Source organism: Artemia sp. Qi Xiang Cuo, chromosome 6, assembly GCF_049724085.1.
Source record: "Artemia sp. Qi Xiang Cuo chromosome 6, ASM4972408v1, whole genome shotgun sequence".
Taxonomy (NCBI): domain Eukaryota; kingdom Metazoa; phylum Arthropoda; class Branchiopoda; order Anostraca; family Artemiidae; genus Artemia; species Artemia sp. Qi Xiang Cuo.
Genome location: NC_142799.1, coordinates 27360053 through 27372382, shown reverse-complemented (window position 1 = coordinate 27372382; position 12330 = coordinate 27360053). Strand labels below are relative to the sequence as shown.

The 12330-nt window shown below is 33.7% G+C and overlaps 1 protein-coding gene and 1 pseudogene across 4 annotated transcripts in view; both read left to right on the top strand.

The window, feature by feature from the left end:
* Nucleotides 1-8790, top strand: part of LOC148951065 (3-oxo-5-alpha-steroid 4-dehydrogenase 1-like) — a 44143-nt gene extending 35353 nt beyond the window's left edge. For all 3 annotated transcript variants that reach the window (XM_089090603.1, XM_089090604.1, XM_089090605.1), the window contains 2 exons: nucleotides 3843-4095; nucleotides 8683-8790. In XM_089090603.1, coding sequence (XP_088946729.1) covers nucleotides 3843-4095; nucleotides 8683-8749 — 320 coding nt within the window. In that variant the 3' untranslated portion in view covers nucleotides 8750-8790. The remainder of the gene's footprint in view (nucleotides 1-3842; nucleotides 4096-8682) is intronic.
* Nucleotides 1-12330, top strand: part of LOC148951064 (3-oxo-5-alpha-steroid 4-dehydrogenase 1 pseudogene) — a 61119-nt pseudogene that overhangs the window by 35350 nt on the left and 13439 nt on the right. The window lies entirely within an intron of this gene.

Below are 12330 nucleotides of genomic sequence, written 5' to 3'. Positions count from 1 at the left end.
TATAAGGAATTCAAATAAGCATGATTGTAGGTACAAATTGACCTTGTGACTTCCTCCGAACCCAGCCTTCTACTTTTCGCTGCCAACTTTTTAGTAGGTAGTTATTCCCTTCCTTATTTGAACCGGAATCATACAAGAATTTTCAATCTGTAGGAAAGTAGGTAACCCTGAGCGCTAAGTGCAAAGACAAAAACAGTTCCCGAGTACTTGCCAGAATTAGAAAAGTCCAGGCTACAGACTAAATTTATGCAAAACGAGCAAAGTCGAAACTGCGGAATTTTCCATTATTCCGCCAATGAGCTAAGTCCTGACTCAACACAAAAATGGGGGAAGTCCAAGTTACGCAATTTTTGATGACATTGTGCCAAAATGAGCTTAGTCCCGACTCAGTGTTAAAACAAGGTAAGCCTAACCTACTGACTACCTAGCTGTAAAAATAAGTTTAGTCTTGATTTGGTTGAAAAAAAGCTCAGTCTTGAATAAGTGCAAAACTTGGTACACACTTATCACAAACATAGGCATAGTCCTGACTTGGTGTAAAAATTCTCTAAGTCGGTGCTGCGGAATGTAACACGGTAGTGGGGATTCTCTTTAGCAGCTTGGATAGTTTCTATATAAGTGGCGAGACATGTTTTGATCAGCTTGGGATTTCAAAAATACCTTCAAACTTCTTGTTTGCTCCAAGGCTCTCATGGTGACTTCGAAAATTATATCGGAACACTGCTTTCTCATTGTAGATTGGTGTCAGTTCCCTTGCTATAAGCAAGACGAGTTTTCTCATGCTGGGGGTACATAATTCTTTAAGCTGACTGGGAGCTGGGACACTTGGAAGCTTCCAGAAAAGGGCCGGTACTATTTTGGGTCTACAGTGCCTTCGACATTCTTCCACTGTGCCATTCCCCTTGTCATAGGTCATTCATGCAGCCGTCTTTTTCAAATCTGCAAAGTCTGTATCTGGGCTTAAATGTCAACTTTGTGCATTCCGAATTTTGTGCAAAATTTAATGAAGTCCTTGTGCAAAAATTCCGTTCGATTCCCTAAAAATCTGCAAGCTCAGGTACTTTTGACAAACTTAGATTAGCGTGACTTTGCCCCGTCACTCGCCTACAACAAGAAGGGAGTGGTTCAGCATCAGATTTAAAAAAAAGTCGCCATCTTTTTATTTGCTACTTTTTATTTGCTACCTTCTTCTGTGTTTCCTGTTATTACTGTTTTCCTTGTATTATCATTTATTACAGTCAGTCCTCATTATTTTCTTTCTTATATGCATAATGTGACTAGCTGCGAACTTACTGCTTCTTTGTATGATTAAATAAATCTACTCAAATTTAATAATCATCTTGATGTTTTAAGAAATTGTACTATCGAAGGAAATATTTTATTTAATGTTTTATGTAAATCCCTCAGAATAATCAGAAACGGAACTTTGTGCCAGTTCACAGAAGAAAAAGTACAAAAAGCTAATATTTCGCTGACCTAAACATGGTAGGAAAAATAATACAAACAATATACAAAACTCAGTAGCCTAATCAAGTTGTTAAAAACGTTGAAAACACTGAAGAACTAAAAAAAATAGCAAAATAACAGCAAAACTATAAAAAAAACAGTCAATTAGGCAGTGCATATATAAATTGAGTTACTTTCGTCTGAGCCACGTTTTGGATTGGACGAGTATCTTAATTGTAGGTTATTCTAGTGTTCTTTTTTTTTGGAGATTGTTCCAAATACGCTGATATACGTTGGGACTTCTTTTGAAACTAACAAGCTTTTTTTATTTTTTTACAATTTAAATGTCCTTTATTGGGACCCATTTTATTGAATAAAATAAAAAAAAAATTATATTTAGATTTTTTTTCACATTTGGCTCATGTTATTATTGCATAGTTATTTTTAACGATAAATTTACTAGATTGTATTGCATAGTGGTTTTCTATCTTATCTACTGAAGATTTATTTGTTCTTTTTGAAGTCTATTTTGTACCGAAAAAGAAAAGCCTGCGATAAAGAGGTGCTTTTAAAGTCAATTAACTTCGCCAAAGAATATACTTTGCTATTCTTTTTTCTTATTGGTGCAAATAAACTTTTTTACTTCTAATTAGATAAATTAGCTTCTGGAACATACCGTTGGGCATTAATTATTCTTAGAAATATTTGTCGTAAATATAAAGTAACGAATAAATCAAATATTTTGGCCCTTGAGAAATGTCTCACGCTAAGCTGAAAGAAACTAACGAAAAAAAAGGTTCTATAATGCATCAATGAATGAACAACTTGAGCGGTAGTAGGTCTATAATACAAGTACAGCGGTCTATCTTGTCCACTGAAAATTTATGTGTTCTTTTTTTTTCAAAAATAGACTATAATATTGAAAAAATACAAAATCATTTTCTAATGCATCTTTTAAATTTTTCTGCTTTTCTTTCTTTTATCCAGCGGTATTTGGTCCTCCTTTCTGTGTTACCTCTTCTTTTTCGTTTTCTTAATAATAGGTTGGTGATACTTCACGTAATCGATAGAATCAAACGGGTTATTGTTTTCTTTTCGTACTCCTGAAAGAAAAAAAATCAATCCTGTTTCTTTCTTCTTTTTTTTTTATCTAAGACTCCTTGCTTACTTTTAATCTAATTTGTCCCTATTTCTCTATTATTCCTTCACTTTACTACCTATCTATCTTACCTCTTACTCGACGTTCCATAGCTTTCCACTTTTATAATTCCTCACATACATAATTTTTTCTCTCCCAGTACATTTAACTACCTTGTTCCTAAACTCTTTTTTTTTTCATTCACACGATTCTCCATCCATTAATTTACCATACAACAATTTCAAAATTCTCATTCTAGCTACCCACGGCGGCAAGAGTCTGCTCCCATTCATTAGGCCTAATAACATTAAATTACAAATTTACAATGCATATACGTTTTTGTAGTTTAAAATACATTCACTTTTCTTATAATACTTTAAAACACTTTTCACTATATTTACATAAATAAAAGAAAAAATTAAAAATATAACACCATTTATTTTTTTAATACATCACATTTCAACACACTCTACTCTTGCTGGGACTTGTGTTGTTAGGTAGCTACAATAATCCTCAAAAAAATTCCCAAAAATCAAATACTTCACAATCCAGGTGAATCGTATCCCCCTCAACATATAAAATAAATTCCACTATTTTAAAATAAATTCCAAACAGTCATTAAAAAAATGACCAAATCTAAAATCTATAATCTAAAGATTCGTAAAATCCTATACTATTTCTACATTCCCTAAAAATTTACTCCATTTTTTTTCATAAAATAATCTCCACTAATTCAAACCTAACTTCAAATCTAAGACCTCAAATCTAAACCCTACAATATAAGTCCCAAATACTTCAAATCTAAGTCGAGTTTCATAGAATAATATATTACAATATTCCCAAAACGTTTACAAGAAACTCCTGCACATGTACTCAACATCCATAGAATTAGGCTCCCCCAAGTTCTCCCATGCGAGAATCAAAGTTCGGATATTATATTGTTCTTACCCGAATAGTGAAAAACCCCTTCCTCCCCTCGGAGAAAAATTCTGCTATTCCCCCAGAATGCTAGAATGGTAATGTTCCATTCTAGCGTTCTATGTTTGTAAAGTTTATTCTTCTTATTTTAGTAACTGTAGCAGGCATTTCTAAATACTTTGGCTCAGTTCTAGTTTCAGTTTCTTTGAAAATAGCCCTCTTTTGGGTCTGGCCAATAAGTGTTAAAGAAAATTTCAGGAGAGAGTCCATGTTTTAAAATTATGTTATTCAACCAATGCTGAACTTATTTATCAATTTTCCAATCCTTGTCTATTTTTAGGGCTATTCCTGTTCTTTTCTGGTTTGATAATCAATATCAATTCTGACCATGTTCTGAGAAACTTGAGAAAGCCCGGCGAGAAAAGTTATAAAATACCAAATAAAGGTTTATTCCATTACGTGACTGGAGCCAATTATTTTGGTGAAATTCTTGAATGGAGTGGATTCGCCATAGCATCATGGAGTCCAACAGCAGCAGTGTTTGCTCTGTTTGCAGCCCTCTTTCTTGGACAACGATCATTCCATCATCATAAGTAAGCCACTTTAGCCCAATAAATGTTGGCAATGTTGATATGATCTATTCATCCAAATAGGCAGTGCAAAATAGTATTCAGTAGGGCAAATAAGGAGTAACTATAAAAAACCAGAAACTCATGTTAGGATTTGTGTTCCAACTTTGCCATGCAATTTTGCATGGCACGGTCTGCTTTCAAGTTTTGCGATTTTGTATGAAGATTACGGGAGTGTAACCACTAGCATGGCCAACGTATGTAATTACCAATTGAAGGAAGTTGTTGGCATAAAGGCATTTGCATACCTTTAGAAAAAGGGGAAAAACAGCGCTGAAAAGAGGTGCCATCTTGATAAAAATTAGGTCATCCAATTAAACATGTCTGAGGAAAATACATTGGAGGTTTCAGTTTTTAGTAAACCTATAAAAACCAGAAATCATGTTAAAGTACAAATACTTCCTTCCATCTGTCTGTTGCAATTGTTCCAGGTCTTTTCCAAGATTGCTGGAAAAATTTAAGAATTGTTTAACCTAAAAAATGGATTCTTTCGCAAAAAGAGCCCAGTACTTGTATAAAAGATGTCCAAGGGTCTCCTCCCCTATGCTGATCCTGGGCAATAAACCTTTTCACCTGAGGTTAGCATTTTCCATTTATATAGTTTATTCCTATGCCATGTTTGAGCAGTATCCTACCGGTCTTGAAACCACGTTTTTAAGACACAAAAAGTTAAATTGAGCTGACAGTATTATTTTTAGGAAAAAAATTATTATTTTGCCATAAAACACCGCATCTACTCACCTTTATTGACATTGATGAACAATATATTCACGAAGAAGCGATTCTCTGGACCGAACACCCATGCAACAAACTGGAAATACACGAAATTCTGAATTTTGTTGTGAAAAAAAAAGAAAGAAAATTTCATGTCTGTGATCCCTTATCGTTAAATAGAATCCCCATGTGGCATCAAATAGGGTATAGTATAGGTCGGGATGAACAAGTACAGGGGTGTTTTTTTTTGGGGGGGGGGGGCCTTCCCCCCCCCTCCCCCAATAATATGGGTAAACAAAATTTATATATCCCATACCCCTTGACTATCCGGATATGAACCCCTCTTGCCCCTCCCTCCAATAAAAATGCTGGAGATTCGCCCCTAGACAAGTAGCGTACGCAGCTGTGTTGGGTTCAGGTGGCTTGGTGCTCCAAAGAGTTGTTATTAGCAGTAGTAGTAGATATTTTTAACAAAACCTGTTTTTTAGAGTTTCAGTTACTATCAGAACAGGCCATTCTTTATTTACACTTCGTCACCTCGGGATTTTGGTGATAAATATAAAATTGGGTGGACTTTCGGAAAGTCTTCCATTGTTCATAATAACAATTAATATTTATTTTACTCCAAACTTTACAAACGTCTGAGTAGTAAGGGAAAAGGCTACAAAATATATGCTTTTTTATACGAAAGTTAATCATGAGTCTTTTTAAATTTGCGGATATTGTTCATAACTTCTCCAATACTATCTTAATATAAAGCTACAAATATTACTAACTTTTCACAAGAGAATAAGTCAGTGGCGTCAATTTGGAGGGCAGGGGGCCTCCCAAATGACTTTTTGAAAAGACTTTTTGCTTCCCCCCCCCCCCTAGATTTAGAAAAAATACTTTTCTGGGGGATATTTTCATTGAAAAATGTCTTTCTTGGTATTTTCATTGAACAAATTTAAAAATTCATTGACCTATCCTCCCTATATATTTAAAAATATCTAGCGTTGCTCCCCCCCCCCCAAAAGAATTGTCAGTTGACAAAGTGACACTGAAATAAAGCCCTTTCCTGGACCTTTTTTTTTTTTTTGTTAAATAGCCAAATTGATTTCAAAGTTGATTTCAACAGTTGATTTAAAGTCAACTGTATTCAAGAGAGTAAAATTTTATATGATTATTACAAAACAAACGGATTTGCCTTGGACAATTATTCATTTTAAAACCGCAATTACAGCGCAGCACACCAAATTACACCCAATTGAACTAGTACAGAGCCAGTGCAAGTAGAGATTAAAGACTACCGAATGTTAGTCTTATCTATTCAGGAATATAAGTTCTATGATCATAGGGAGCACAATAGCGCTGCCTAAGTAAAGAACAATATTGGCAAAATGTATTGCTTATTTTCTTTATTTTGTTCCTTTAGACCACGGCACTTCGTATCGAAGGAGTTGTCATGAAAATTCGAAAAGGGCTCATTCGATTAGTAATTGGAATGGCTAGTGCCCTTTTTAATAGTCGAAGGTGATTGGAGGGCAACTAACACCCCTTCCACGCCCACCATTTCCTCAAACACATCCAATCAAAATTTGTAGATAGCCATTTTGTTCAACGTAGTTGATTTCCAAATAGAAATTATGTTTTTGAGGAGGAAACTCCCCACAGCCCTCAGGGCAAGTGTTGTAAGTTATGCCCTGGACGCATATAAGGTTTTTATAGAAATGTTTGTCGTAGAAACTTTAAAAGGGCTCATTCAAATAGAATTCCTTATGGACAATTCTCTTTTAATAGTCGAAAGTGAGTGATATGCAACTAACCTCCCTCTCATACAAGCCATTTACTTAATCCAATCGGATCAATACCTTTAGAAATTCATTTTGTCCCGTACAGTTTAAATTCTTGTAAACTAGTTTTTTAAGGATAACAACCCCTCCCACAGCCCTCAGGACAAGGGTTTTAAGTTATGCCCTGGGGGCATATAAGGTTCTTATAGAAAGTGTTGTCTTAGAAACTTCAAAAAGGGCTCATTCTATTAAAAATTGAAATGGCTAGTGCTCTTTTTAATAGTCTAAAGAGAATGGAGGGCACCTAACCCCCCTCTCACGCCCACCATTTCCCCTAACACATCCAATCAAAGTTTAGAGATAACCATTTTGTTCAACGTATTTGAAATTTCGGAAATTTTGTATTTGAGGATGACAACCCCCTAGAGCCCCCAGGGCAAAAGTTTTAAGTTATGCCCTGGGTGTATATAAGGTTTTTATAGATAGTGCTGTCATAGAAACTTGAAAGGGGCTCATTTAATTGGAAATTGAGAGGGCTAGTGCCCTTTTTAATAGTCGAAAGTGATTGGAGGGCAACTAACCCCTCTCTGACGCCCACCTTTTCCCCAAGCACATCCATTTTTACTGAAAAAAAATTCTTTTAAATGTTTCACTTTTCTAACCTTAAGAAATCAAAAATCAATTAAGATTTTAAGGAATAAATATCAGCATATGTATATTAAACTGGTAATGCAGATTTTCTCCAGTAAATTCATTTGAATTTTTTTCAGTAAAGCGCAAATTATATTCTGGCTTTTAGAAATCTTGAGGTTTAGAACCCTACTCATATTACTTTCTGCTCGTTTTAAGTTTGACTCTTATTCATTTTAATTTCTGTTTGTTTTGGGTTTCATTTATCTATTGATACTGATTTGTGGTAGTTGTATTCTTGGTAGAATATTTGACTGTATTTTTGTTCATTTTGGTTTAATGGAGTTTTTACTTTTTTTAAACACTTATTTTGTTGAAAAGCTGAAAACTTTCATATGAAATTGTCACTTGGAGCTGATTTATTAGGGGCAATTCAAATTAGATGACACAGACATTTTAAAGCACGACAGTCTGTTCAAGTTGCTTGTGTGACTCGAATTTTCTAACCTTTCTAAAGTTCAAATTCCAATTTCGCTTGCCAAAAGTGCCGGTATGATGCACTGAATTCTTCGTAATTGTTTTTATTTCTATTTTATTTTTTTAGAATGCAATAATCGTTACTTTATTTCAATTTTGGCACCAACCTCAAAGGCTCCCTATATTGCTTTTATTTTATTTTTTTCGTTCGAGTAGCCACTGTTTACCCATGATTTTATGACTTTGCTGATAATTACAGTGATTGAATTTTTTTCTATGACGGTATTGTATAACAGTAATTTTATTACTGTATATAAAAACAATACCATTATTCTTCTTTTGAGTACTTACTGGTTATCTACCATTTTATCATTTTCATGATATGATCATTGCAGTTGAAAATACAAATAAATGGAAATAGAGAGAGAAACCAATATAGATATACTTATTTCAAACTTTTTCAATTTTCTTTCTTCTTACAATTATAAAAAATGGGGGAAAGATCTTATAGCATGCAAGCATTGAAAAGAGTTCATCAAAGCTAAAGAAAGCTGTATGCATGAGGGCAAATTATATATTATTCGACCTTGTACTCGTAACTTGAGACACATGGCAGCTAAAAGATCGTGTTAATATATGTATGAACTTGCAAATTCTTCGAGAATTCCTACAGCGATGATGGCTGGTAAGATATTTTTAGCAGACATCATGTATGCAGCTAAAATTGCTGCTATTACTTTCGAAGCAAGTTAGCCTGTTGCAATTGATGCTTCATACATGATGTGTAAACCATGTGTTTCCTTTCTTGTCTTTCTTTTCCTACTTATGACGAGTCTTAGCTCAATTGGCGTTAAGATCGAATTATAAAATCTTCAACTCAATTGAGATGTTTATCACCATTCTCCATCGAAGCAAGCATTGGATTAGAAAGGCTAATATTATTTTTATTTTCTTTCAGATATTACCTGGAAAAATTTGAAGATTATCCAAAAGATAGAAAAATTGTTATTCCGTATATTTTGTAGCTTCGCTGAATGTTGTTTTATTAAAGTCCTTTTACTGGGTATGTATTTGTTTTTCGATATACAAAATAAATTATTTTGATTACGGTATTGTACTTTGATTGATAAAAAAAAATAATTAAATTGTTTTTGGGGTACTTAATCACAGTGGTACCAATTCACGAAAATGTTTCCGGGAGGGGGGGGGCGAAATATGTTTTTGGAATCTTTGAGGGCCAGTTTTGTTTTATTATCGACTTTTTTCAATGAAAACACCAAAAAGGGACTCTCAGTACAAATGCAAAAAAATGCTTCCTTTTTTTTAATCTAAGGGGTGGTGGGCTAAAAATGCACCACCTTTAATTGGTATCAATGCTTTCTCAACTATTGAATAACGACTTACGAATACGGTACTTTGAATTGTGGTATCGTACGACTGTAATATGAACCATATTTTTTACTATCGTGTTTAGTGCTATCGCACTTTGAGTCCGCGCCTGTGTCATATTAAGTGCTCAAATAGACGACGCTACGAATTTGAGATTTCTTTGACATTTCATTTCTCAAAAGTTCAAAACAGTCAACTAAAATTGTCAAAATCACCAGTTTATCAGAGGTTTTTAGGACCCACTCTGCTTGACACTATTCTCCAATTGAAAAAAAAACTCTAGTTTAATTAGCCAAATTACAAATTGTTATCTTGTGACTAAATTAACCTATAAGTTAAAAGGAACTAGACAAATAATTCTTAGTCTGTGACATAAAAAAATTTTAATGGGAAATTTAAAAATATTTCTAGTCCTGTAGCGGTGCAGTGGGTTTGATCTCTGCTTGGTACTATGGGACCCAAAGTTCGAATTAGGCTGTAGCAACATATTGCAAGGCTCTGAATTTGATTCCGGTGATGAAATTATGCGGAAGCGTCTCCATATTAATCCAAACAAGAAGAAAAAGTAAAGACGTTCTTTCTAAAAATGTACACGGCGACCCTTGATTTGTAATTGGCTCACTTTGCTTTTATTGCCATATTTTGAATCCCATTTGGTGTGATCATTCTTCGCATAGAATTATGGCGATACAAAATTTAGGCTGCTATGACAGGGAACACTGTAACTCTTCTGAAACTGAACTTGATTTATAATTCCTAAAATGGATATATGGCAATGTATTGAAATAAATGGTGTAACAATTATATAAGATTTTATTGAGTCCAAAACCAGTAGGAGTTTTAACTCATTAGCGATGACTTCATGATTCCCTCCTCCCGCCCAAACATCTCAAATTTGTGTCATAATCTTAAAAAAAAGAAACTCCTTTTTTTTTAACCGTTTCATCCTACTTTTCATCAGTTATAGCAATACAGCTTTGTTTGTTTGTTGTGACTCGTCATAATGTCGTTATAAACATAATTATTTTCCGTGTCTTCAGAACAATCGGGCCAAATTATGGTTACACCTGTCGTTAAAATCAAAATTATGCACGACTACAGTGCCAATAGGTATCCTGTTTGTAATTTGTTGAGTTGAGAAATTTTTGACAGAGTAGATATTTGAGGTTTCATTTTTTGGGATGTATTGTGTCGATGTCTGCCATTTTGTGCTGTAAAACATTAATTTTGGCTTTTCTAGAGCTAAAACAAGTGACAAGCCTAGGATGACCCTGGAACTTTCAAAGAGCTATAAAGTTCCCTCCCAATTTCACCGGCTATACTGGCCCGCGTTGGTGCGTCTGACCGTAATATATCGGTCCCCTTAAATTGGAACGTTTATTATAGAGAATTTTTAGAGTAACACTCAAGGCTATACAGTATTTCATAGTTATACGCCAGCTACCAAGTCGGAGTTAAGTGAATCTTCTGGGGGGGGGGTGGAAGTTGACGTTTTGAAGCTTTAAAAAGTTCTCTACCGCCCATTCCCCGTCCTTCATTCGGATTTTGAATGCTGGAGGGGGTGACAACTCTTGGTTAATTGTAAAACAATTATATATATATTATAATATATATATATATATATATATATATATATATATATATATATATATATATATATATATATATATATATATATATATATATATATATATATATATATATATATATACACAACACACATACATACATACATATATATATATATATATATATATATATATATATATATATATATATATATATATATATATATATATATATATATATATATATATATATATATATATATGTATGAGAGGGCTGCCACATACTAAAGCCACTACTCTTTACGCTAAAGTATAAAAAAATCAATTTTATTGATCATATTCTCGAAAATGTTGAGGAGTAAGGTTAGACTCAAAAAACTCCCAACAAGAAATCTATCTTGCCTGGGTCATGGTTTCCTTCTTTTTCGTGCCATGAGATTGGAACCATAACTAGTCCCTGAAGATACTGTTTTGGAGTCCGAGCCCCCCTTCTTAAAAGAGAAAAAAAGTTCGTAAGTTCACCAAAAATCCAAAATTAATCACTTTGACCATCCATACCCTGATGATAAGCCCCTCCGGAAAAGCTTGTCGCCCATAATCCGAGTCTTATTTCGTCCATTGACAATGAGATGTTACTAATACCAAGATTTAGCTATCGCTAATTTGAGCCAATCAAATTTTTCCTAGAATTTTCAGATTGGTGGACAAATTCTATAAAGAATTATGATTGGCTTAAATCAGTTCTACTAAATTTCGGTATTTATAAGATCTCATAGGAATGGTTCCTTTGACAGGCGTATACTCTTGCTTTTACTCCTATAGTTTGTATCTGACATTTTTACACTTCTGTTAAAGTAGCCAAAACCGGTTTACTAAGCTGTCGTCAAAGGGAGGACCAGCAGGGTAATGCCAAGCCACATCATAAGGGCCCTTTTTTCACTTATCAATGTGCTAAATCTTACATCTTTTGTCAGAAAACACTTAAAAGGGAAATCTTTGAACTAGGATCTTGCATATTTTGTCGTTTTTATGCAACGTCTTTCATCATTCTGCTCTGATCAACGGTCTGAGAACAATAATGAGCATATCATGAAAGTTTTCTCATCATTGTTCTATATGACAGAAAGATGGCGTCTTTCACGCTTTTTGCTAACATCAGTGAGCTGTAAGATCCTAGAACAAAGATGAGTTGAAAAAACGATAATCTTTGCAGAAAAGATGAAAGATCTTAGATGTAAGATCCTAGTGCTAAAAAACGATCTACAGTTACACCTGTGGTCAAATAAGTCAAATTTATGAATGATATGGGGTTTTCTTGATTTTAGCGTCATACTTGTATTTCAGAAGCGGAAAATTAAAATGGCAAAAAACTCGTTTGAAAAGCTACAAATATTAATTTGTTTCCAACTATTCTCTAATTCTAGATGTTTTCGTCTCTTTAAAATCTCATTGTGTTTCTAACGGTTTTTAAGGCACTTTACGTCTGCATAGCCACTTAAATGGTCCTTGTCACTTCGATTTCGTTTCATTTAACTCTTCGACTTAAATTTTTTATTTTTTTATTTAGAATTTATTTTTATATATACTATATACATATATAATATAATATTTTTTATATATATATATATATATATATGTGTGTGTGTGTG